This window comes from Schistocerca gregaria, chromosome 1, assembly GCF_023897955.1.
Source record: "Schistocerca gregaria isolate iqSchGreg1 chromosome 1, iqSchGreg1.2, whole genome shotgun sequence".
NCBI classification, from domain to species: domain Eukaryota; kingdom Metazoa; phylum Arthropoda; class Insecta; order Orthoptera; family Acrididae; genus Schistocerca; species Schistocerca gregaria.
Window position 1 is genome coordinate 943050060 of NC_064920.1, and position 26979 is coordinate 943077038.

Genomic DNA, 26979 nt, shown 5'->3' on the forward strand with positions numbered 1-26979 from the left:
GGTCGGTGACTTCTATACCATGATGGAAAAAAATATGTGCCTCACTTTCATCATGCAACGCATAGTGTAACTGAATTCTCCTAACATCGACCTTACTCGTATTTTTCATCACATCAGTATGCGCGCACACTCCACAAGAATGATAATGAAATGGATTCTGTCTTCGAAAGCCTATACACTTACATTACTCCTATTTATTTCTTGGCGAAAATTTATCACTTTGTGTTATAAGAAAAATTTTGTGTGTGCGTGCATCTTTTGAGACAAAGCTGTGGTATGAATTTACTCTCGATATTAGGAGTTGAAACTTTTAGAATAAAGTGTGTTTCAAGTTCTTTGGACGTTTCAATTGTATTTCGTGATTCTAGAACATCCAGTAGGTAAACCTTTCTGTTATAAGTCAGCTAACTGGTTCAATTTTGAGCTTTATTTCCTCGTTAAAACGGACAGATTTCTTACATGCGAAGTCAGAGGCCTCCGATGATTGCTTGTATAATATTTGAAGTGGGAACTTCTTTAATAGCAACTGAAAAATGCTTCTCTTTTTAATTACGAGGTTGGCTTGATAAGTGTGGTAAATTTTGCACAAAAGAACGGATCGTTTATGATGCACCTTCATGGTTGGTAAGCTTGATTATTCCAAGGATCGCGTAAAGAATTTCAACAGTATATAGCGTACAATTCATTGTTGGCGGCAGTCTGAATTAGTCAGAGTGACGACTGCAATTGAGTGTGTAACACTCAAAAGAGACTGTTTCGAGAAGTAAGGTGGGTTGTTTGCGAAACAAACATTTTTTGCAGCTTTTTTACCAAACTAATCAAACCAGCTTCGTACGTCAGTTTTGTTTTCGCTGCCTGCTGTACACTGTCGTCGACTGTGATTTGTGATTTATGATTTATGAGAGTATCTAACAATACGTCGGACCAAAATTGCTATAAAATATAGAGTTAATTTCTTAACATTAACTTCCTAATTTAAGTAAGTGTAACTTTATATTTAAACTTACAAAATGTTTACATCCCAAATTCTCAAATAAATTGATTTGCATTTTTTCGGAATTCTACAGAAACCAAAAAACTATGGAAATGAGAGAAAGTAGTGGACGAAGTTCTGTACCAACGGGTAGATTTTCCATTTCGTCGAGAACACATTGCGCGTCCAGATTTAACGTCGTCGTTCGCCAACCATTTCTACATAAGACATTTTATAGGTTTTCGAAATCCAACTGATGTTCCAAAACAGCTTGGTGATTGGGAAAGGTACGTCGCGGCATCTCTTCCACTTTAAGGCAATTTTCTGGAATGCTTTTTGTTTCCATCGTCACTACTATGTAAATGTTTATGAATGTTTAATGAACGTTTTTAACATATTGCGTTAGGTGCCGGTGTTGAACAGCGGAGACTGGAGTAGCGAGATCATCCTGTGATGGACCTCGGCTGGTCGTCGCACGTTGCGTGTCTCCGCGCTGTATAGGTTAGTAGGAGCGCCAGGTTCTGGTCTATCCCGCAGAGAGAGGCGAGACCTCTCAGCTCGGCTCGTGATTCGCTATCGGCCGTTCCGTCTTATTTACTGCTTCTGGACATGCATGTACGGCGATATTTAAACCAGTCCTACGCGCTGCGAGTAAACAATACCATCGCTTACATAATAAAACAAGTTACTGGCGCTCTGTACAGATTTACCGTTAAAAAATTGTCGACCGCGAGTATGTCTGACCACGGTTTGGATTTAGTACACATTTGTGGTGTGTGTGTGTGTGTGTGTGTGTGTGTGTGTGTGTGTGTGAGTGAGAGAGAGATGCCGACCGACCCACCGACCTACTTATATCGTAGTTTTACAAATAGTTCAATCACATGCAAATTTTTAAAATACGTACGATAAGTAATTCATCGTCGCAATCCGTCAGTTCCCCCCACCCCCACCCCCCCCTCTCCCCCAATTAAGATTCTAAATCCCAAATGTGAATGCTCCTGCATAATATCCCTGACACATTTTCTCCAAGTTCTATGGTAGCTGTATTTGGTTATTATTGGCAAAACCAAGGCAGTGAAATAAATCGAAAACAGTTTTTATTATGTCAGTGTAGATTTGTCAGTGTATATTTGTTGCGTCAGCACGCCAGGAACCTGTATTTGTAGATTTTGTAGCTTCTTTGACATGACGTGACAGTGAGGTTAGAAAGCCGAAACAAGATGTGAGAGAAACGTAACTGTTATGTCATATGCAAAAGAAATCAATAAAATTCACAGATAGGCTTTTATGGCGTGCTGACTAAGCGATGGAGGTCCTCCATAAAAACTGAAACACTAATGTATGACTTTGATATGTGCATTGACATGGTAAAACGCTATTTATTGGAAAGTATGAAACGCAATAAGAGAACTGAAATCTCGCCTAAAAGTGAGTTCATGTTTTAGCGCAAGTTTTAACAACTGAAAATGTTAATGCACTGACGCATTTCATCGTTTCTAGTGGTTATTTCACTCCTTTGTCGTATTCTTGAAGTTACGAGTTTTGCATAAGCTTAAACGTAGGAGACGAAAAAATACCAACCTAAGGTTTCACCAAATGTCAATCTACCTCGCTGTCATGTAAAATAGGGCACACATTACTAACATGCATTAGAGCGTCAACTTGTTGTGTAGTCGCCCGTAGGTCATAATGTACAATTCCTAAAAACATTTTCCTCCATTGCAGGTGTTCTTACTTGGCAGTTCCTAACCTGCTTCAAACACACAACACTTTTCGCCATATCTGACTTCCGTTATAAACGTGTTACAGATACATATTAGTGATGCCTAAAATAAAACTTACGATTTTTATCGATCATCCTGTAAAAAGGTTAGATGAAGCAGGCCAGTAGTATTATAATTTAAAGTAAATATCGGAAAAAGTCCTTAAATAGGTGAATGTTTTCTGTATAACCTGCGTGAGAAAATTTTCAGGCAATGAAAACATAGATCTAATAATACCTGGTACGCAAAGGTGTGTGTGTGTGTGTGTGTGTGTGTGTGTGTGTGTTTGTGTTTGTGTTTGTGTTTGTGTTTGTGTTTGTGTTTGTGTTTGTGTTTGTGTGTGCTTGTGTGTGCGCGCGCGCACAGGGAGGGAGTGAGGGAGGGGGTACGTACTTCAAACTACACCAGGAAAAAAGAAAAGCAAAATTTATGAAACAATTCAGTTTTACCAAAAATACTGAGACACGTAGACACACATAGACACCTGCATGCAAACATGTGTCCATTACAGTTGACATTGCTAGTAAGGCTTTTCTTATTTCGGTAATTTGAAATGCGATTGTAAATATTTTTGAAGATGAAATACTGTTGGTGATCATAGAATGTACTAGGAACCGAACTGACTGCATTTTATGATTGACTAAATTCCAGCATTCAACGTCTTATCTGATAGCGCAACTTAGTGATAATGTTCTGACTGGCGAGACGCAGGCATGTAAGACATATTTATTGTCCCTGCACGACAACACTTCTGGTCGCAAGGTGGCCAAAAGACACACATTTCATGAGGAATCTCGCGTGCTTACTCGTTGGTACATACATTTATCAGCATGTATTTCTAATGTTCAAAAGCCAATATGCTAATCTTATATTTGATCTTCTTAGAGTATTTTAACTTCGTATCTAATAAAAATCATTTGTTTGTTGCAGGTTCTTTGAAATAGTGGACACATTTCTGGAACAAAATGATGAAGCAGGTAAGAATATGTTTTTGTACTGTGTTATAAACTGTCAAAAAGAAAGCAATAGCTTTTGTTAGGGCCCCCCCGCTGATCGCAGCAGCTGTGCACGTGTTGGCTGCAACGTGGGGAATACGGAGAAATTCTCGTCGGTGTGAATACGATTATATCGTTGGACGCAAACTCGTGTTTGAAGCGGCGCGCGTTCTGTAATGAGGCACGTCATTAATGTGGTTAGCGTGGAATGCGGTGTTGTCACGTTTAGTCCTTACACGTTTCTGACAGTTATAACTTCATTTAGAGCCCAGGGTGAGCCAAGTATAGGTCTCGGGCGAACACGCACGCTAATAAATATGTTCCTGAGTGGAAGTTTGTGTTAAAATTATTGAGCGTGCGAGAATCTAGTTTGTGTTTCGAGTTCGATCAACTCGGTCATTAATAGTAAGTGGCTTTCAGAAATTATCGGCTTGTCCCCCGCCGCCCGGCGCGGCAGTTCTTTGTGGTGGAAGCCGTCTGCGCGGGCCGAGGCTGCCCGCCTGCCTGCCTCTGGACTCTTCGAGGCCTCTCGCCGTCGCATCGGAGTCCAGCGCAGCCGACCCCGGTTTAGCCGACCACTTACCGTGCTTCACGAATCGCTTCGCAGTCGTCATCTGCCATGTTATTCAACAGAGTGCAACTTAACGGATGCGTGAGTGTCCGACTAGGGATCTAAAGGTGTAGGATTGGATGCCCCGGCCAGTTAATGTGAGTTTCACGTGTGACCGGCGTTTGTGTATATGTATTGAGATCGAGAGAAACAGAAGCGTTGCACTGGAAGTCGAACTGCTTCCCACACACACACACACACACACACACACACACACACACACACACAGTGAATGAGGGCCACTCAAGCCAGAGGAAGAAACGGGCGTGCCGTACCACTTACAGTTGTCAAACATTATGGTACTCAAGCCTACTGTCGAGTTACCGGCAACTTTCCTTTCAACATAATTCTCCCTACCACATGTCGAAACGGTTAACAGGTAGCAGCATTCTCACGATATTACAAACGATATATGGCGAGCGTTTACTTTGAAGTAAGATCCTGGAGTATTAACGTGGAGAAGGGCGCGTTGTTTTGCAAATTGTCGTTGGTTTTTCCAGTGTATCTCTTGCTACCAATTATAGATGTATACTGATAGTCGTAAATGAATATTTTCTGCACAGAGCATCTAATATTTCACGAAAGCTTTTCGCAAATTTCTAGGACAAATTGCGAGGGATTCCAATGTAGTTATGAATGAAACAAACAAACACACACACACACACACACACACACACCTATAGTGTATAAAATATTCTACCAAGAACAGACGGATCGGTCAGTCAATGCAAGAAAATATAGTTAAAGGAAAATGTCGTGAGGCAGGATTCCTATGTAAGAAAAAATGGTTCAAATGGCTCTGAGCACTATGGGACTGTGTTCATCAGTCCCCTAGAACTTAGAACTACGTAAACCTGACTAACCACATCCGTGCCCGAGGCAGGATTCGAACCTGCGACCGTAGCGGTCACGCGGTTCCAGACTCAAGCGCCTAGAGCCGCACGGCCACACTGGCCCTATGTAAGAGAGTTTGTTCATATATGTTGCCAGATCACCAATTCTGAGTAGTGCTTCTTACTAAATTTCGGGACATTTCTCGGCACAGGTGAGATATGGCTGGTAAGAAAAGAGCTGTTGGGCGATATCAGTTTAGTGTTGTCTTCAAAGAAACTTCTTCAGTTGTATGTTTCCTATTGATGATCGATGGTATGGTTCTTCACTCTTTTTTTATACGATAGTCTACAGACTAAACTTTCCTGGTGTGTGTCAAGTACCAATTCAAAGCTTCAGTTCACTAGTACCTCTCTCTCACTTTTCCAAACCATACTGAAGTGCTCATGCCAGCCTATCAGCATTAGCACCGGAGAAGAAAGGAATATTGCACATACAGGCGTCGTCGGAGGCTAGTTTTCCCCGTCAGCATTCGATTACGTACCGAAAAGAAAGTTCTCTGATGTTATAGCTGTGTACTGAACGTATGAGGCTAAGTGAAAACTTCGCTCTAGTGGCCAGTCTCCCCAGTTAATCTTCATCTGTCAGGGTGGATCGTCTCGGAAATTAGCTAACTGGGGGGAAACTAAAAATGGCGGTTTCTGAATTCATAATGGACTTAGACGAGGGCTTAGTGGACAGGATACATACAGAGTGTGGAGATGTAGACGTACTCATTCTAGACATTGCATCTTGGGATGGTACACAGATGTCAGGCATGCTGCACTGCTGAAGGGTGGGAAGTCGAACACTTCGGTAGTTCTGTTTCCTTCGTTTTAGAATTAACTTGATAAATAGTCATCTATTGATCTGACTAGTTTTGTGTGCAGTCAGCAGTGTTTCCTCTTATTTTAAATATTTTTTTCTTTGATGTTCCCTTCAGTTACATTAAAGAACTTCGTCGAATTCGTCAGACACGCATTGTTACACATGGAAGTCGACGGACTGCCACAGTGGCGTCAGACGAAGATGGCGATTTAGTGCTTCTTGGGTGGTTGAGGTCTATATGCCTTCAACAGTACGTAGTGTCATTGGGTAAAGCTTTCGGGCGTTGGTTCATATCCGCAATTTGTTCATCAAGGCACTCTATGGCGCAGCGTGAAATTTTTATCATCATTTTGAAACACCTGGCTGAGTCCAGTGTTCAGCACTGATGTAAACCCACTGAGATCACCGCTCGAGTGCCGGTAGTCAAGCACAAAAATTGATGCGTGACTTTTTACACCCAGAAATGCTACCAGTTCTAAAATAGGGTAATAGCATTACGATATTCGACCAAGTTCTTCACATAAAAAGTGAACTTATCTGCGATAGACGATGCAAAGCATATTCGCGAAATATCGGGCTGCTGAAAATGGCGTGTCCTACTCTGTCGGATTGGTAAGTCGTTTAGTTAAGAATATAATTCTCTTCAGCAAAGTGTTGAAATTTACAAAGGATCAAATACATTCACCGATTACCAGTTTCTCGCTATAGCACGCGCCCTGCGGAAACGAACATAGTCATTTAAAAGTTTTTAAGTACGCATTATTTTAATTATATTTCTTTAGCTTCATGCTGAAACTTAAAGGAACTTTTCATGTTATGTAATCAGTTTTAAATGATCAAATACTACACAATATTTGCTGAAAATTTAGAAAAGTGTTCAGCTTGCTTTGTTTTATTTGTCGTAGAAGAGGACTGGATGCTATCTGCGGGTTTACTGTCTCACTGTTCGTTCCTCGCTACAAGTTTTTAAGTTGAACATTGAATGAAAAGCACAGCTCACAATGAGAGAGTAACGACGGTATCGTACTTCCCGGTAAGTACCATTGATACTGATGCTCAGAAGACTTCTGTTTGATCTGTTCGTTAAAAATTCGCCTATAACTTTCCTTGAAAGAAAAAAAAAGATAAAAAAACGAACGAAGTTCAAATGTAGATATACCATTGTATGGGATGTCAATAAATAGATGTAAAGGGACAAGCAATGGAGATGTAACAGGACAAGCAATGGAAGTGCCAACGGAATAGAAGGTGATAAAAAGTGCGTGAAGGATCGCCGAATGAAGGTTGTCGAGATAGCGAAAACTATTAACTAAAGTGATCTTTTATTTAATGCCGTGTGAAAATCTTTGAGTATGATATTTTTGTTGCCAAGATAAGTGCTGCCATTATCCGCAGTTGATGAAAAGCGTATGATACGGGTGGCGAAGAAAGCATTCTCATTACAAATGTTCAGATGATACCGGCCGCTGTGGGCGAGCGGTTCTCGGCGCTTCAGTCCGGAACCGCGCTGCTGCTACGGTCGCAGGTTTAAGCCCTGCCTCGGGAATGAATGTATGTGATGTCCTTAGATTAGTTAGGTTTAACTAGTTCTAAGTCTAGGGGACTGGTGATCTTAGATGTTAAGTACCATAGTGCTTACAGCCATTTGAACCATTTTTTGTTTAGATATGTGTGAATACCTAAGGGACCAAACTGCAGAGGTCATCGGTCCCTAGACTTACACACTACTTACACTAACTTATGCTAAGAACAACACGTACACCCATGTCCAAGGGAGGAGTCAAACCTCCGGCAGCAGGTGCCGCGCAATCCGTGACATGGCGCCTCAAACCGCGCAGTCACTCTGCGCGACAAGTACACCGGCAAAAAAGCGCACTGTGTTACAGACATTGGTACATTGCGCAAAATCAGATGCAGATAGCCTGTCCAATGAGCAGAGCAACCTACTCAAGGGCTTCAGGTACAGTAGGTACGACATTCACCAAATACATGAGGTGATCTCGAGCAAGAATCACAATAAGACCATTGGCAAGGGACAGGAAAAGAAACTTGCTTTTTTGCCATTCTGTGGCTCCGTATAGAACAAGATAGCCGCCTGCTGAAAATACATTAACGAATTCGATATTCAGACCTCCAGCAGTTACTGAAACCAGTTGAAGATGCAGCAGGTCTCAGAACACCTGGTGTCTTCTCATTACAGAAGGGATGTTTGCTGCTCCCACTCTTGCAATTACCAAAACTGTCGCAACCAATCACCGTTCTCCTAATTACCGATACTTTGTCATCGCAAACGAAGCAAAGTCATACTTTTCTGAGCCGCAGAAATGGTGTATTTAGAGAGGTACTGGCAGAAGTAAAGCTGTGAGGACGGGTCGTGAGTCGTGCTTGGGTAGCTCAGATGGTAGAGCACTGGCGTGCGAAAGGCAAAGGTCCTGAGTTCGAGTCTCGGTCCGGCACACAGTTTTAATCTGCCAGGAAGTTTCATATTTAGAGAGAGTTAAAGAAAGAAATACTTCAAAGGGAGGTATAATCTCTTCCAGAAATGTGTGATTTGAGTGCTTTGGGGGTCCCAGAGTTTGAGAATGATAGTGTCAAAGGCCTTTTGGATTGTTTTTTGTTTCTTAATGAAGCCCATTAGCGATCAGTGTAAGTTGCAAGCGAAGACTGCGCTACATCTTTCCGATCATTTTTTTAAATAAGAAATATATTACCCTTTTTTTAAGGAATATGATTGCGAAACTGTAATCGTAATAACTCTCTCTCTCTCTCTCTCTCTCTCTCTCTCTCTCTCTCTCTGTGTGTGTGTGTGTGTGTGTGTGTGTGTGTGTGTGTGTGTGTGTGTGTGTGTGTGCGCCCTTGAAGACTTAATTTTTTTCTGTCGTTGTTAAGCTTTTTGCAATGCACGGAATGGTGTTTGTCGTGAAATCTCTTGTCCAAGCTGACTGAATGAAAAGCATTTTTCAGTACGCAACACACATTCGCCGCCCAATATGAAACAGGTAGCAAACTTGACTTGCTTTAATGAAGACACTTCTCTTAGCGGATAATTTCCAGACGTACCACGTATGATCAAATTCATAGACATCACAGTCGCTATATCATAAATCTGTTACTCTTGTTGACTATTCTCTGAATATAATTACGTAATCCTTGTAATCTTCGGTGACTGTAATACTGAACATAAGGCCTACTGCGAAACATTTCATATCCTGATTTTTCAGGTTTCGTTGATGCGCTTGATTAGTGAAATAGACGGCCGAGATGGACGAGCGTTTCTAGGCGCTACAGTCTGGAACCGCGACCGCTACGGTCCCAGGCTCGTATCCTGCCTCGGACATGGATGTGTGTGATGTCCTTAGGTTAGTTAGGTTTAAGTAGTTCTATGTTCTAGGGGACTGATGACCTCAGAAGTTAAGTCCTATAGTGCTCAGAGTCATTTGAACCATTTGATTAGTGATATTCTTTCGGGCGAGTTGTGTTGTTTGCTTATTGTGTCAAGTTGTTTAAATTCTGTCAGCGACTAACCTTGAAGATGGCTGTAAGGTTATCGGCAGAAATGTCGATAGAATAAATATCACTATCCATGATGCATGCCCTAAAGATGATGGAATATTCTGTCCGTCGCGGAAACTTCAACAAACAAACGAGTACTTCACAGTCGGGTTGGAATCTTGGAAGGGAATCACAACTCCCCCCAGCCGAAGAGAAGGCTGAGGCGATTGTCCAAGTGGAATCAACAGTTCCGCTGCATGTAAATCACGCGATTAAGAACGAGACGAAAATTTTGAATCCATTTTGCAATTTACAGCTCGATATATTCCTCTTTATGAAATATCGCAGGCTTACCTGGTACTTTCATAACAGCGTTCGAACCACGAAAGAGGTTGCCCGTTGGAAAGCGGTCAGTTTTACGTAGCTTGCGGCGTACCGAGTGCTGTGTGCACCGCATTTTCAATCGGCCTCTTGAGTCGAGTGAGTTTCCGTTTGACGACACGGCGTAGGGTAACGAGCAAGTGGCCGGGACGGGACGGGACGGAGGTGGGAGCGGCAGACGCGCGTATCGCCTGCCGGCATCGCGCTGGCCCGCCGCGACACACGCCCTCTGCCTCTGCCTCTGACGGCGGCCACAATTACCGGCCGCTCCACCTCCAGTACACTCCGGTCTGGCTGGCGCCGCGCCGGCATCCCCATTAGCTACCATCTCACATCCTTCCTCTCTTGTCATCACGTCGATTGGTTTCACTATCAGCCGCCCGGGCCTCTTTCTTGCCGAATAAAAGTTTTTACTCTAGTGACCGCGTCTTTTGCCCACCTTAAGCGCTCGAAGCTTCATTCTTAGTGGTAGCGTCTTCCTAAGAATGATTAAACACTCGCTATAAAACACTCTGTCGCGGCCTACGTAAATTAAGAAAAAGGTTGGCGACTCTTCTGAAAAACCGGGATTTTTCAGGGAAACTGAAAATACTAGGAAAGACGGGGAAATCCCAGAGAATCTTGGAGTTACGGGTTACCATACGAGGCGTCTTCTCACAGACCACGCGAAAATTTTCGAACGCACTCACCAATGTCAGCTGTGGTGGACTGCTGCTGTACTCTGCCTACCTACATCTACATCTACATCCATACTTCGTAAGCTAAGCCACCTGACGGAGTGTGGCGCAGGGTACTTTGAGTACCTCTATCGGTTCCCCCTTCTACTCCAGTCTCGTATTGTTCGTGGAAAAAAAGATTGTCGGTAAGTCTGTGTGTGGGCTCTAATCTCTCTGATTTTATCCTCGTGGTCTCTTCGCGAGATATACGTAGGAGGGAGCAATATACTGCTTGACTCCTCGGTAAAGGTATGTTCTCGAAACTTCAACAAGGCCCGAACCGAGCTAGAAAGCGTCTCTCCAGCAGTCTTCCACTGGAGTTTATCTATCATCTCCGTAACGCTTTCGCGATTACTAAATGATACTGTAAAGAAGCGCGCTGCTCTCCGTTGGATCTTCTCTCTCTGTCTTCTATCAACCCTATCTGGTACGGACCCCACACTGCTGAGCAGTATTCAAGCAGTGGGCGAACAAGCGTACTGTAACCTACTTCCTTTGTTTTCGGATTGCATTTCCTTAGGATTCTTCCAATGAATCTCAGTCTGGCATCTGCTTTACCGACGATCAACTTTATATGATCATTCTAGTTTAAATCACTCCTAATGCGTACTCCCAGATAATTTGTGGAATTAACTGCTTCCGGTTGCTGACCTGCTATATTGTAGCTAAATGATAAGAGATCTTACTTTCTATGTATTCGCAGCACATTGCACTTGTCTACATTGAGATTCAATTGCCATTCCCTGCACCATGCGTCAATTCGTTGCAGATCCTCCTGCATTTCAGTACAATTTTCCATTGTTACAATCTCTCGATATACTACAGCATCATCCGCAAATAGCCTCAGTGAACGTCTGACGTTATCCACAAGTTCATTCATGTAAATTGTTAATAGCAACGGTCCTACGACACTCCCTTGCGGCACACCTGAAATCCTTCTTACTTCGGAAGACTTCTCTCCATTGAGAATGACATGCTACATTCTGTTATCTAGGAACTCTTCAATCCAATCACACAATTGGTCTAATAGTCCATATGCTCCGACTGTGGGGAACTGTATCGAACGCCCCGCGGAAGTCAAGAAAAAAGGCATCTGCCTGGGAACCCGTGTCTATGGCCCTCTGAGTCTCGTGGGCGAATATCGCGAGCTGGATTTCACACGATTTTCTTTTTCGAAACCCATGCTGATTCCTACAAAGTAGATTTCTAGTCTCCAGAAAAATCGTTATACTCAAACATAATACGTGTTCCAAAATTCTACAACTGAGCGACGTTAGAGATTAGGTCTATAGTTCTGCGCATCTGTTCGACGTCCCTTCTTGAAAACGGGGATGACCTGTACCCTTTTCCATTCCTTTGGAACGCTTCGCTCTTCTAGAGACCTACGGTAGACCGCTGCAAGAAGGGGGGCAAGTTCCTTTGCGTACTCTGTGTAAAGTCGAACTAGTATCCCACCAAGTTCAGCGGCCTTTCCTCTTTTGAGCTATTTTAATTGTGTTTCTATCCCTCTGTCATCTATTTCGATATCTACCATTTTGTCATCTGAGCGACAATCTAGAGAAGGAACTACAGTGCAGTCTTCCTCTGTGAAACAGCTTTGAAGAAAGACATTTAGTATTTCGGCCTTTAGCCTGTCATCCTCTGTTTCAGTACCATTTTGGTCACAGTGTGTTTGGACATTTTGTTTTGATCCACCTACCGCTTTGACATAAGACCAAAATTTCTTAGGATTTTCTGCCAAGTCAGTACATAGAACTTTACTTTCGAATTCATTGAACGCCTCTCGCATAGCCCTCCTCACACTACATTTTGCTTCGCGTAATTTTTGTTTGTCTGCAAGGCTTTGGCTATGTTTATGTTTGCTGTGAAGTTCCCTTTGCTTCCGCAGCAGTTTTCTAACTCGGTTGTTGTACCACGGTGGCTCTTTTCCATCTCTTACGATCTTGCTTGGCACATACTCATCTAATAAATATTGTACGATGCTTTTGAACTTAGTCCACTGATCCTCAACATCATCTGTACTTGAGACAAAACTTTTGTGTTGAGTCGTCAAGTACTCTGAAATCTGCTTTTTGTCACTTTTGCTAAATAGTTAAATCCACCCACCTTTTATAATATTTGTATTTACGGTTGAAATCATCGATGCAGTAACCGCTTTATGATCGCTGATTCCCTGTTCTGCGTTAACTGTTTCAAATAGTTCGGGTCTGTTTGTCACCAGAAGGTCTAATTTGTTATCGCCACGAGTCGGTTCCCTGTTTAACTGCTGAAGGTAGTTTTCAGATAATAATCGCCAACCCTACAATGGTTTGCTCTCGGTTGCATTATCGCCTCCTTTGTATCTCGATGATTCGTGTTACTGACACGTGGTGCAGTCTCCCAGACCGCGTCTGTTTTCTTCAGTGTAGTACAAAAAGTATTCGCGGGAACATATCAGTTTTAACGATCCGAAGTTTGATGAAAATGTTCGTTGGTGGCTGGAGGGATACAGATCAAAAGTAGACGAAAAAATCACGATTTTCACAATAGCCAGTGATCACGTTTCTCCTAGTGGAGGACCACTTACAGGAACAACTTCAGGACAGTCGTGATGGGGTCCATTCTGTTTCCTCAAGGGCAATTTCTGTGTCCAAGTTTAAACCTAGAATTGTGTTTTAAGTGGAAATTTACTTGCTACAAAGATACTATAATGTTTAGGAATGTAAAATTCAGTTCTCTGGCAGTTTATATGCAGTATTTAGAAAAAACCGCACGAATGTACGTCATCTCGTGTTATAAGAAGTAAAATACTACAGGATTTATTTAGTGTAATAAAATCAAGTAGTATTTAGGTACTTGAATAATTGTAAAAATAAATGTTACATAAATAATAATAAAAATTTCAAATGATTAGCTCCTTAAATCTCGGTTTAAACGTTCCAGAGACCCCACCTCGCAGTACACGTTACGGAAGAGTCACCTTATGAGTTAAGGGCTAAAGCGTGCATTGGTGCAATAAACTGCTGTAAGTCATTTTGTTACCAATCACTCTGACAATGACATTCTACTTCGGAAACAATCGGTTGTCTAGTCGCGTAGCGATAGGTGAAGATGGGAAATGAGCTGCGATGTCTAGCGCTCGTTCGCGGCTGCCTCTAGCACGCCAGCCGATGATGGACTCTTCGTTATTATCCGTAGGTTGTCAGCGTCCAGGTCGGTTTCCCATTGCGTGCATATCAGTGAGACGGAGTATAAAGAGCGTGCGAAAATTTTTCACGTAGTTATGAAATTGCCTTTCTTATAAAAGCAAAGTTGGATTTTTTTAATAAAAAGTAGGAATACGGATCCAATATCGTACGCGCATATTCGTCGATTAGCGCCGACTATTCAGGCTTCGCTTCTTTTTTTACTGTTTTCAGTGCAAGGTAGTACTTCGCTTCCTTCCTCACAGTGTCATTCTTCAAGTTAAACACCTTGCCCATAGATAAAAATCTAATAATACTTTATAAACTTAAAAAAGGTCAAAAATTGAACCTCAGTGAAGTACTTGAAATCTTTATGTACAACAGAAAACACAAACAGAACACTCTCAATCACAAACCTCAGACAGTGGCAGTGAAATGTTTTAGAAGCTTCTGAAGCACACTAGACGATGCATGCTGACTTATATTGTTATCTATTCTTTTTTAGTCTAAATAATGCAGACATCTCCCAAGTTACCAAATCGATTCATTAACAAATAAATATGCTGAAACGTAGATTAAAAAACATTCGTCTTTCTTTAGATAGGGATGTATCTTAAGCGAAAAAATTGAAAATATTTAAACGCTTACATATTATTGTTACCTATGTCTTCGATTCCCATTGTAAACTTCTAATACTGTTTTAGGTACAAGACACTGTATTTGTGCATACGTACAAGCTCTGGGCTCTTTGTGTTCTCGTTTCGTGTTTCTGTGCCAATTATTATGAAAATGTATATTTAAAACGACCCTGTGCTGGAACATTCACTGTCACGTTACGATAACAAGTGCAAATTATACTTTGTTTGTAGAGAAGAGTCAACTAGCTACAGTAAATAAACAAAAATGCAATGTAATCCATTGATCCTCCTGAAGATTAGGGTGTAAGCCCTCGAAACGAGTCGTGGGGAAAAATAAAATGGCTGACACAGATAATTGTTTTACAAGTAGTATTGGTTTATATTGCCTTTCCCAACTGTAATTGAAGTCTTATTTCGATCAAACGCGTTTCTCTTTATTTCAAGGCATCTTCAGTAGTCAGATGTTTTGCTTCCTAGTCCTTCCCTAGTGTTCTTCCACACTTAGGTGCTCGACTTGTAGAACATTACACTTTTCTGACACTGAAAATTTATCCGGTGTCAGGGAAGTGCAATCTTTTAAAAATCGAGCATCTACTCGTGGAAGAACAGTAGGGAAGAACTAGGAAGCAAAAAATCTGATTTCAAATAAAGCGAAATGCGTATGGTCTAAATCAGGCCTCGGTAGCCTAGCGGGGCCAACGAGGTATACTGGCTATGTGGCGTGCATCGCAGCACGTGCCATTACAGGTCTTAAGAGTAGATGCAGTGTCTCCGGCCGAGAGCCAGTTAAATTTCACACCAATCTAATACTTTGTAGCTACGCGTTTACCTGCAGTCATACTCTCGATAACACATGCCAAAGTTAAAGGGCTTTAGTGTGTACTTTTCATACATATACTGATTTACCACGTGGCCCCCGGCGTAGCCAAGGGTTCACGATGGATGTCGGCAAAGCAACTAATGTGACACCACAAGTTCGTTGTAGGGCCATTTGTTCTCGTGGGCTCCAGTAGCATAGGGGAAGCGCTGTATTCAGAGGAATGACAATCTGTTAAGTTCGCTCTAACGTTAAACGCAAGCGTATACACCTAATAGCCAGTACGTAAAATCGATGAGAAGCAGCATTTTGGTCAGACTATGAAATCCAAAACCAAGTCAAACAGTGTGACAGGGAGTTGTGTGATATATTTAATAATAAAATTAGTGCTGTAGACTGGTATAAAAATTTTCTTCGACATAAATTTCCACGACTTCACAAGAGCGGCGACGATAAATATCGACGTTTGTGCTTACATACTTGTGCGATCCACTTTCTTCCGCAGTGAAGACAAAGAAATATACCCGCTGAAGCTCATCGACAGACTACAACTTAAAAGCTTGCTTTTGAAAGCAGTACTCAGAAAGCGTTACAATTAATTTATGTTTTAGTAAAAATCAAACTAAGTAGTATTCATTGACATACAGTGTTTCTATGTTGAATGTGCGAATAAATTAGTCACGAAATACAAGTTGACGTAAATTTAAACTTTATCCGAAAACGAAGTTCATCATATTTTTTACTTAGCTGTCCCATGTTCTTCGCCTCACCAATTTAAAGAAATGCAAGTTTTATTGTCATTTCTCATCAATACAACTGTCTTAGGAAATAAATTTGCGACAAAATTAGGCATTAGGCGATGTATCTCCGTAGAACTAACATTAAAGGCCGTAAAACAGATTCCTTAACAGCAGTTTCTGGTGGCGAGCAGTCTTGTTTTGATTCCTTCTCCCTTCCCTCCCTTTAGCTTCACTCTCGCCCCCTCCCTCTCCACACCAGTACAGGTGTGAGCTTCAGCTGTGGCATGAGCGCGAGTCAGTTCGCACTATCAGATCGTTGAACAGACTTTTCCTACTGTCGAAAAGAATGATATAAACTATATTACTTTTATAACTGCGACTGCGGAAAAAGAGGCCTAAAAACAAAAAAAGCAACGGGTATAATTTTTAAAGAATTGTCTTGCGTTACTTCGTACAAGTACACACCATCGGCGAGTTACGTAATGATTAGAGTTGAAATTCTTTCAGGTAGAATTGCCACCAGAGTACATTACTGTTGTTCGTGTTAGTGTTGTTACCAGGACTGGTAGGGCATGTGAGGTGCGTGAACAGCATCAGAGGTTGAGTGGTCACCGTGAGGGACATGGAAAAGCTGTGTGCTGCGTAGCTAGTCGACACGTGCAATATTAAGATTTATGGGGCATTTGGATTTGACAGTGGCATGGTGTTGGAGTGAATGAGAACGTGAAGGCAGGTATACTCGTCGTCGAGGTCACAGTCGACCACCACAAAGGGGGATCGCTATGTAGTGCACGAAGCACATCGTAACCTATTCACGTCTGCATCCGGTATCCAGGAACAAGTAATGGATGTCTTACAGCCTACAACATGCTGTGTCACATCAGTCGCAGACTAGCAGCAGTCGTACTGGGGAATTACCGTCCCGTGCGTAGGCCGCCACAATACAACACAAACGGCCGCATTTGGACTGGTGCCGCGAGCGTAAAGATGGAACTGCTGATGAATTGCGTCACGTTCTGTGTAGCGATGAAACGCGTTTCTGCACTATCCCGGATTACCGTCGTATGGGGGCAGCCTGGAGAGAGGCTCCATTCTTACAGTATTTTGTAAAGGTGCAACGGTGTTACTCCTGGCTGGCTTCATGTTGTTGGGAGCCATCGGGTACGACGTTAGGTCACGACTGATGCGCGATTGAGGCAACTCTGACGGCACAGTGGTATGTCATGGGCATCTTGCATCCTCAGGTCTTACTTGTCGCGCGACAGTATCGTGGTAACACTTTTCAACAGGACAGTACTCATCCGCACGTATCACGCGTATCTGTGAACTGTGTGCACGTGTTGAGTACTCACGTCCCGAGCGCGACCCAGGATGTGTCCTCGTTAGAACACATGTAGGACCAGCTCGGACGTAAACTCCGTGCCATTACCTGCATCAAGGACCAGTTGTGGGCAACTTTGACTCTAGAGAGGACACAACGACTTTATGATACCTTTTCCAACCAAATTAGTGCTTGAATTCAGGCCAGAGGGGGTGCAACATTACACAGAAAAGGAGGCTCATACAGTCAGGAAACGAGGGTGCTGAAGCTGCCGCCAAAGCTGCAGTCCTCGTACCTCAGCCCACTAGTTCCTATATACCCTCCGATGACCTCTGTGTTGCCGTCTGTCAGGAGGTGGTGTCTGTTTGGCATCGCCAATGGTCCTCCTTTCGTGGGAATAAGTTCAGGATTATTAAGCCTCTCCCAGCGGCTTGGACGATCTCTTCTTGGCCATTCCGCCGGAAGGAGGTCATTTTAACTAGGTTGCGTATTGAGCACTGCCTTTCTAGCCGCCGTCATTTGATAAGTGGCGCTACCCGACCACTTTGTGCACATTGCGCTCAAGTTTAACTGTCCGCTACTTCCTGACGGAATGCCTATTTTTTAACAGTTTACATTCCCCCTTGGGGTTTGCCGTCTGAGTTATCGGCCGTTTTAGCAAACGACGCGCGGGCTGTCGACCGCGCTTTACTTTTTATCTACCAGAGCAATATGGCGAAAGTCATATACTTTTTAGTTTTGGGCCCCCGTTTCTGTATGGTGTCTTTTTTAGCCCTTTCTCCACGTCCTTGTTTTTAGCTGTCTTATGTCAATTGGGGCTGACGTGTAGTCGTTTTTTAACTCCTCTCTGTCTTCGTGTTCTATAGTTTTGACTTGGGCGCGTGTGACCCCAGTTGTTTTTGCGCCCTAAAACAAAACAAACAAACAGGTAGTGTAGATTCCTTTTCTGAGTTTGCGATCCGTTGTCATTTTGTTGATTATGATTGCGTAAAGGAACATCCCACATTCAGCAAATATTAGTCACCCTAAACGATAGGATTTCATCAAGGCAGTAGCACATCATTATTCAATATACACGATGTTTCAGGAGGAATAGTAAATATTTTATGTGGTGATAGTATTGACGAATTGCAATAAAAATCGCCTTATAATATGTGTTCAATTTTTATTGGGTACAGAGATACAGCTGTTAATATGTAACCCAAACAATCTTGAATCAAAGGCAAATGAGGACGTTCACAGTCGATTTTCAAAAATTCTTCCGCCAACTTCATTCACTTTTGACTTCTCCTGATAACACGATGTGTAGCTCCTCTGAGGAAGCCCCTGCGTTCTTTTATGAGGGCTGCACTACTCACAATCCGAACGATGAAATCGGCTCTTGTGGTTACTTCGTCTTTCTAGACTTCGCCTTTCAACCACTGGCAAAAATCCAGAGGGGTAAGTTCTGGGGACCTTCGTGGCCGATCCCATATCTACCGATCCATCTTCCGGGGAATGTAAGATGTAGGTGAGGCCGGCCGTCGTGGCTGTGCGGTTCTAGGCACTTCAGTCTGGAACCGAGTGACCGCTACGGTCTCAGGTTCGAATCCTGCCTCGGGCATGGATGTGTGTGATGTCCTTACGTTAGTTAGGTTTAAGTAGTTCTAAGTTCTACGGGACTGATGACCACAGATGTTAAGTCCCATAGTGCTCAGAGCCATTTTTTTGAAGATGTAGGTGATGCGTCACCGGACGACTACGATGTGGAGCAGCCCCGTCCGTCATTCTGGATGAACATACGCATTTTTGTAGCCAAAGAAATCTCTTCGAATAATACTGGCAGCTCATTTTCAGTAAAGTGTAGGTAACGGGGTCCTGTAAGACGATGCGGTAACACAACAGGCCCAATCAACTGATTGCCTGTCAAACCACACCAAACATTTACAGAGAAGCGTTCTTGAAAATGTGTCTCCACAATGGCATGTGGGTTTTGTTCTGACCACTGACGTGAATTACGAGGGTTATTGATGCCGTCACGAGTGAAAGTGGCTTCATCAATGAAGAGTAAAAATGGGTTTATCTGGCGATTTCAAGTATCTTGTGACAAAATTCCAGTCGTCTATCTTCATATCCTGCTCGAAGGTGATGAATGAGCTGTAAATGATACGGATGGAACCCGAGCATACGTAAAGTCCGCCATACTCTTGTATGTGGAACACTGATACATGCAGAAATTTTGTGTGTGCTTGTTGAATGACTATGTTCTACCGACTGAAAAATGTGTTCTACTTCATCCCACGTCTGTCCATTTACTCGTTCAGGAGCAATATGACTGCTGGGCGCTGTACCAGTGTCACACAGTGTATTGAACACACGAGTAAACACTCTTGAACTGGTAGTACGAGGTTTGGAAATTATATGCCCTATTCTCTACAAGCAGCAGCTGCGTTTCCATTACAAACCCCACACACAAATACCATATCGTCATACTCAGCATGTATAAATAAGTGCGGCATGTTTACACGCTACAGTACAGAAGACTTGGCCAACAAATCACAATGAAAACTTCTATGTAAACTGAAGCACAACTTCACAGCGTGAACATCAACACTCTACAACTGACATTCGATAAATACATCCATTGCAACCGGTGTACCAACAAAAGAAACGAAAATGCGTTAAACTCAATTTATCTCTGTAGTCTATAAAAATTGGACACATGTTATATTGTATTTTTATTGCAATACTACCACCTCCTAAAATATTCATCATTTCTCCTGAAACAACGTGGGAAACAAAGAAAAAAATTACAATACACGAAACGTTGCAAAACAGCAATGACTAGCACCAAGCAGGTGCATGTTAAGTGCATACATATTACATTAAACAAAGGTAATTAAGATATACGGTTATAGATATACAATATACTCAGTTAAGACTATTCAAATGTACACATTTGGGTATGAAATATACCTAGTCTGAACAAGTGCAGAAAAAAAGAAAACATTAAGCAAGAAACCTAAACTTAAACGGTTATAACCAAATCAGAGAGCCAAGCGACAGATGCAGGAGAAGAGGAGTGCAGCTCCATGATGGCACTTGGGAATGATCTGGCGGGGCACTCATTTAGGATACGGTCCACTGTCTGATACGGTACTCAACAATTGCACTCTGGCGAGCTTTCATTTGAACAACATGCCTCGACATCTACCGACGCGTACTCTAAACCGCTCCAGATGGCTCCATATTTGACGAGGTAGATCAATTCCCGGAGTTCTGTCTGCTGCTTGTGAGATACTGTGCAAGTTCCTAATTTATTTATTGTTGACAACATGCTCAGACCATTTGGCAGTTGTGTCACAGTTGTCCTCCAAATTGGTGTCTCTCCAGATAGTGCGACGAGACCTCAGAAGATTTGATGGAGGAGGGTGTAAAGTTTTCTGGATGCGGTGATGTTTTACCTGGCTGGTTACTTTTAACCACTCCTTTTGAGCCGTGGCCGCTCGAGGAGGTGCTGTATTGACTAGGATCGGAAGCCACTCAATGCGAGTGGGTTTCAGTGTGCCTGTCACGATTCTCGTTGCTTCGTTTAGCTGGACGTCGACTTCGTTGGTATGACGGCTCCTATCCCCCACCGGCGCGCAGTATTCTGCAGCAGAGTAGGCTACGGCCAGCGCGACGCTTCTCAATGTGTTCCCGTTTGCTGCCCACCAGATTCCAGCTTGTTTTCTGAAACTGTTGTTCCTAGACTTTATTTTCTGGGCAGTTGTCAGATGTCGCTCGTACGTCAAGATCTGTTCACAGTGACTCCTAGGTACGTGGGGCAGGTGTTGTGCCGTACTCTTTCTTCGCCAAAGTAAACATCAGGTTTTCTTGTGAGCCAACTTCTTGCTAAGATGAAAAGCACACAGCATCGGCCACTTCTAAAGCTGGCCTGTTCTGGAAAGATTAATTTATCGATCGTGGGGGAAATTCTGTTACATACGGATCTCTCTAGATGTTTATATACCATGCTTAGAATGAGATTGGCCTGTAGCTCGATGGGATATTTGCTGGCTTTCCTCTTTTGAGATGAACAGGGATTTTGGATTTCCTAAAATCTTCGGGGATGTCACTGGTCTGGAAGATATCGTTGTAGAAATTCAGCAGCCACTGTTTGGCAGACCCACCTAGGCTCTTCAAGAACGCAGGCAACGCTCCACTCGCCCCAGGCTGCATATCAGTGATGATTTGTAAGGCTGATCCGTGGTGTGAATATCGACGAAGTAGTGTGACTTGAGGAAATGTGACTCAATTATGACCATGTTGTCAAGCAGGACTGCGAAAGCTGGATCTTATGAAACTAAAATCACTCAATAAACCACGGTTCTCCATATACGGAACCGACGAGCTGACTAAAATATATTTACATAAAACATTAGGATCATAGAGAGAGCATGGTAGAATGAAGCTGTTTTGGAAAATACAGTGAGGGAGATGATTATATCATTAAATAAGAACAGTGACAGTTACAATGATATTTTAAGCATCTCTGTAGTGTTATAATCATATTTCAAATAGCACTATAGAAGTGAAGTGTAAGCGCATTCAGCTGCGTATTTGGAGTGCGCAGTTTACAATGGCTCGTAGCTAAATAAGAAAATGACATTTTCATAAGTTTTGACATTTTATTAAAAAGGCCTTCTCAGCAATTATCTCCAAAAGCAGTTCGTCTCAGGAATTCAGTTTGTATAGCACAAAATAAATATTACTTTTCGTAATATAATTGCTGCAACACTACCTAAAGAACCGTTCTGAATCGCTCTCGTTCTTTCTGCCAATACCGTTTGGCTTATTTAAGATACTGTACGTTTTCTCAAAGCGACAAACACACGTAAATCTTATCTATTGTTATGTTAGAAATAAGTAGGTGGATCAGAAAATTTCATAATAGGTTAATAGACACCTTTATAGCAATCCATTTCCCGTAACGAAAGTATACGTCGATCCCATAGTACTTGACGCACAGTCACCATACTGCTCGTCATAGTTAACTTAAGTTAGTTCGTGGTAATTGGTAAAGTCGGAACTATTCCGCTTTGGAGTACCTGTAAATGTTGTCTTCTTAAGATTTCATTCACATAATGCGTTCATCTAACTTTATTACGAACATAAAGTTTCCCTCATGCCGGAAATACCGTAACGTCGTCAGAATTGCGTTTTCCTAAGCTGTCCATATATCGTGTTAATAATTTGCTGGCGAAAAAATAATGCAGTTCTTCCATATTTATGCAGCAAGTATTTTGCCCGTTTTAGTGACTTGCATGAAATGCAAGACTACGTGTATTCTGTGTGGGAAGTGGCATCTATGCTCTGCGTCTCCATTTGCTCCTACCGAACTGTCAGTCCTAAAGTAATTTTGAACAGATTATAATAACAGTAACAAGTAATTATTACTTTTGTAATTTCTCGCTCCCTCCACACATCGAATTTCTTAAATTGTGAGCTGTTAAAATCTTTGCCACACACTTTTGCTCAGTCTGCTACAGCCGACACCACACTATGGGTAAAGCGTGCGTGTTGTCCACGTTGTTTTATAGTCGGACCTCTGACAGCTGCGTACTATCTTCCACCGACATATATCACTGTATGAACTCCCGAGTGTGCAGACTAGCAATTGGGGCGGGAGCAAGTAGGAGGAAGTCATTTATTTTGTGCTGAATGAAGAGTAAAGATGCAGTGTTATATACAACACAAAAATTATGTACGAAGTAGGCAGTCCAGTCAATTAGACAGTTGTGAGAAGGCCCTTCCGTCGTCTTCGTGATGTGCGGCGTGGATTATAATAAATTCCACTTGCAAGACATCCAGTTGGTTCCTTGCAACTTTCACAGGAATCGCCACAAAGACAAAACAGGGTAGCAGTAAAAAGTTGTGTGCGTCACGCGTCACATGAAAATCAGAACGCTTCAAGTCTTCAAGGAAATAAATAGAATTTATTCGCATAAATTAAGCATGACCGAGTTCATGTGCCGGCCGGTGTGACCGAGCGGTTCTAGGCGCTTCAGTCTGGAACCGCGCGACCGCTACGGTCGCAGGTTCGAATCCTGCCTCGGGCATGGATGGATGTGTGTGACGTCCTTAGATTAGTTAGGTTTAAGTAGTTCTAAGTTGTAGGAGACTGATGACCTCGATGTTTAAGTCCCATAGTGCTCAGAGCCATTTGAACCAATTTTTCGAATACATGTCTTCCGTCATCACCTCTTCCAGTTACTTAATAGCTCCACTACCTACTTTAAGATCACCATCAGTCATTTAAGAGCGTGAATAGTATTCAGTAAAAATAAAACTGACCAAACCTAAACGCCTGCGCACGATAATGTAGTTAAGCTTTCTACATCTACATGGGTACTCTGCAAATAACATTTAAGTTTCTGATAGTCCATCGAACCACCATCACAATTCTCTATTATTCCAATCTCGTATAGCGCGCGGAAAAAACGAACACATATATCATTCAGTGCGAGGTCTGATTTCCCTTATTTTATTATGGTGATCGTTTCTCCCTATATATGTCGGCGTCAGCAAATTTTTTTCGCATTCCTAGAAAAAAGTTGGTGATTGAAATTTCGTGAGAAGATTCCGCCGCAACGAAAAAAAGCCTTTGCTTTAATGATGTCCAAGCCCGCCCCGGTTAGCCGTTCGGTCTAGCGCACGGCTTTCTGCAGTGGGAAGGAGCGCTTGGTTCCCGGCACGAATCCTCCGGGCTGACTTCTCGAGCTCCGGTTAGCCGGCTAGTCTGTGGATCAGCTACTCTGCGTCGGCGATTGCTGCGCAAACAAGTTCTCCACGTACGCGTACACCACCATTACTCTACCACGCAAACATAGGGGTTACACTCGTCTGGTGTGAGACGTTCCCTGGGGTGGGAGGGTCCACCCTGGACCGAACCGCACATTAACCCTGAAAGAGTGGTTCGCTGTAGAGCCGCGGAGTGGTTAAGTGGACTGCGGTAGTCGTTGTGGGGTTGTGGACCACTGCGGCTGCGGCGGGGACGGAGCCTCTCCTTCGTTTCTAGGCCCCCGGTTAACATACAATACAATACAATACAATACAATGATGTCCAACCCAAATCCTGTATTATTTAAGTGACACTCTCTTCCCTATTTCGCAACAATACAAAACGTGCTGCCAGTTTTTGATCTTTTCTGATGTACTTTGTCAATCCTATCTGTTAAGGATCCCACACCGCGCAGCAGTATTCCAAAAGAGGGCGGACAAGCGTAGTGTAAGCAGTTTCTTTAGTAGAACTGTTACATTTTCTGAATGTCCTGCCAGTAAAACACAGTTTTTGGTTAGCCTTCCCCACAACTTTTTATGTGTGTTCTTTCCATACTGGAAGAATAAGTTTGACGATTGCTGTAGATGACTAGCTTTTTGGCTTCAGAAAAGTTTCATTGTTGCAATCGCCACAGATGGCCTACGACTCACCCTCTATTCCCAGTGTAGTTGCTGACCAAGAGTTCGTGAGGTCCAAACAGCTCTGACGGTTTTTAAATACTGAGACCTTTTAGCAAACCAACTCGCAGGTGCAGAATTATGAGTGTTTTTTACTTACACGTGGGCATTCTAATTGGTCATCCAATTTTCACGCTAATCGTGCTTTTGTGTAAGTGATGCCTCCTGGCAGAAGCGATCTAAATAATAGTTCTGCACGCCGTGTTGCAGGAAGAATGCGTGACGTCTCTGGAAAGCTTGTAACCCTTACAAGAACCTAGCATATTATGTCACGTAGACTCCGCCAGACGCTGGATATTGACGTGCTAACAGCTACAATAACGTCCCGCGTCGCATTAATCATCTCAGCAGACTCGGGAGTGATAAGTTCTAAGTCTTTCTTTCTTACAGGCGGCAGTTTTGTGTCGTCTGAGAACCTTAACATTCCTGCTGCACAATTATTTTAGCGGTTCCGCTTTACGCCCTTGTAAACATGATGTTATAGTCCTTGCTATTCCACTTTCACTCCTACTTCATATATACACTCCTTGAAATGGAAAAAAGAACACATTGACACCGGTGTGTCAGACCCACCATACTTGCTCCGGACACTGCGAGAGGGCTGTACAAGCAATGATCACACGCACATCACGGCGGACACACCAGGAACCGCGGTGTTGGCCGTCGAATGGCGCTAGCTGCGCAGCATTTGTGCACCGCCGCCGTCAGTGTCAGCCAGTTTGCCGTGGCATACGGAGCTCCATCGCAGTCTTTAACACTGGTAGCATGCCGCGACAGCGTGGACGTGAACCGTATGTGCAGTTGACGGACTTTGAGCGAGGGCGTATAGTGGGCATGCGGGAGGCCGGGTGGGACGTACCGCCGAATTGCTCAACACGTGGGGCGTGAGGTCTCCACAGTACATCGATGTTGTCGCCAGTGGTCGGCGGAAGGTGCACGTGCCCGTCGACCTGGGACCGGACCGCAGCGACGCACGGATGCACGCAGTGCCGTAGGGGACCGCACCGCCACTTCCCAGCAAATTAGGGACACTGTTGCTCCTGGGGTATCGGCGAGGACCATTCGCAACCGTCTCCATGAAGCTGGGCTACGGTCCCGCACACCGTTAGGCCGTCTTCCGCTCACGCCCCAACATCGTGCAGCCCGCCTCCAGTGGTGTCGCGACAGGCGTGAATGGAGGGACGGATGGAGACGTGTCGTCTTCAGCGATGAGAGTAGCTTCTGCCTTGGTGCCAATGATGGTCGTATGCGTGTTTGGCGCCGTGCAGGTGAGCGCCACAATCAGGACTGCATACGACCGAGGCACAAAGGGCCAACACCCGGCATCATGGTGTGGGGAGCGATCTCCTACACTGGCCGTACACCTCTGGTGATCGTCAAGTGGACACTGAATAGTGCACGGTACATCCAAACAGTCATCGAACCCATCGTTCTACCATTCCTAGACCGGCAAGGGAACTTGCTGTTCCAACAGGACAATGCACGTCCGCATGTATCCCGTGCCACCCAACGTGCTCTAGAAGGTGTAAGTCAACTACCCTGGCCAGCAAGATCTCCGGATCTGTCCCCCATTGAGCATGTTTGGGACTGGATGAAGCGTCGTCTCACGCGGTCTGCACGTCCAGCACGAACGCTGGTCCAACTGAGGCGCCAGGTGGAAATGGCATGGCAAGCCGTTCCACAGGACTACATCCAGCATCTCTACGATCGTCTCCATGGGAGAATAGCAGCCTGCATTGCTGCGAAAGGTGGATATACACTGTACTAGTGCCGACATTGTGCAAGCTCTGTTGCCTGTGTCTATGTGCCTGTGGTTCTGTCAGTGTGATCATGTGATGTATCTGACCCCAGGAATGTGTCAATAAAGTTTCCCCTTCCTGGGACAATGAATTCACGGTGTTCTTATTTCAATTTCCAGGAGTGTATTTTAGGTATTCATTTCTCTCTGAATCTTATCTAGTTTTTGTTACAGTTTCCCTCATCTTATTGCAACTTATACGGTCAAAGAATTTCTGTAAATGCAAATGCCGTGCACATGACTTCATTCTAATTTTTTCTTTGAGATTTGAAAGTCACGTTAGCAGTCCCCTCGAAGACAATGTTCTTACCAACGGCGGGTCCAAGTCTCTACTAAAAGACTGGCGTCACATATTCTGTGTAGCAGTACCTCTGTTCTGTTGGTTTTATTGTGT

The 26979-nt window shown here is 43.4% G+C and overlaps 1 protein-coding gene across 1 annotated transcript in view; it reads left to right on the forward strand.

The window, feature by feature from the left end:
• The window catches only part of LOC126275984 (uncharacterized), a 448194-nt gene that overhangs the window by 348544 nt on the left and 72671 nt on the right, over positions 1-26979 (forward strand). The window contains exon 6 of the mRNA XM_049977243.1: positions 3667-3713. Within this exon, the coding sequence (XP_049833200.1) occupies positions 3667-3713 (47 nt within the window). The remainder of the gene's footprint in view (positions 1-3666; positions 3714-26979) is intronic.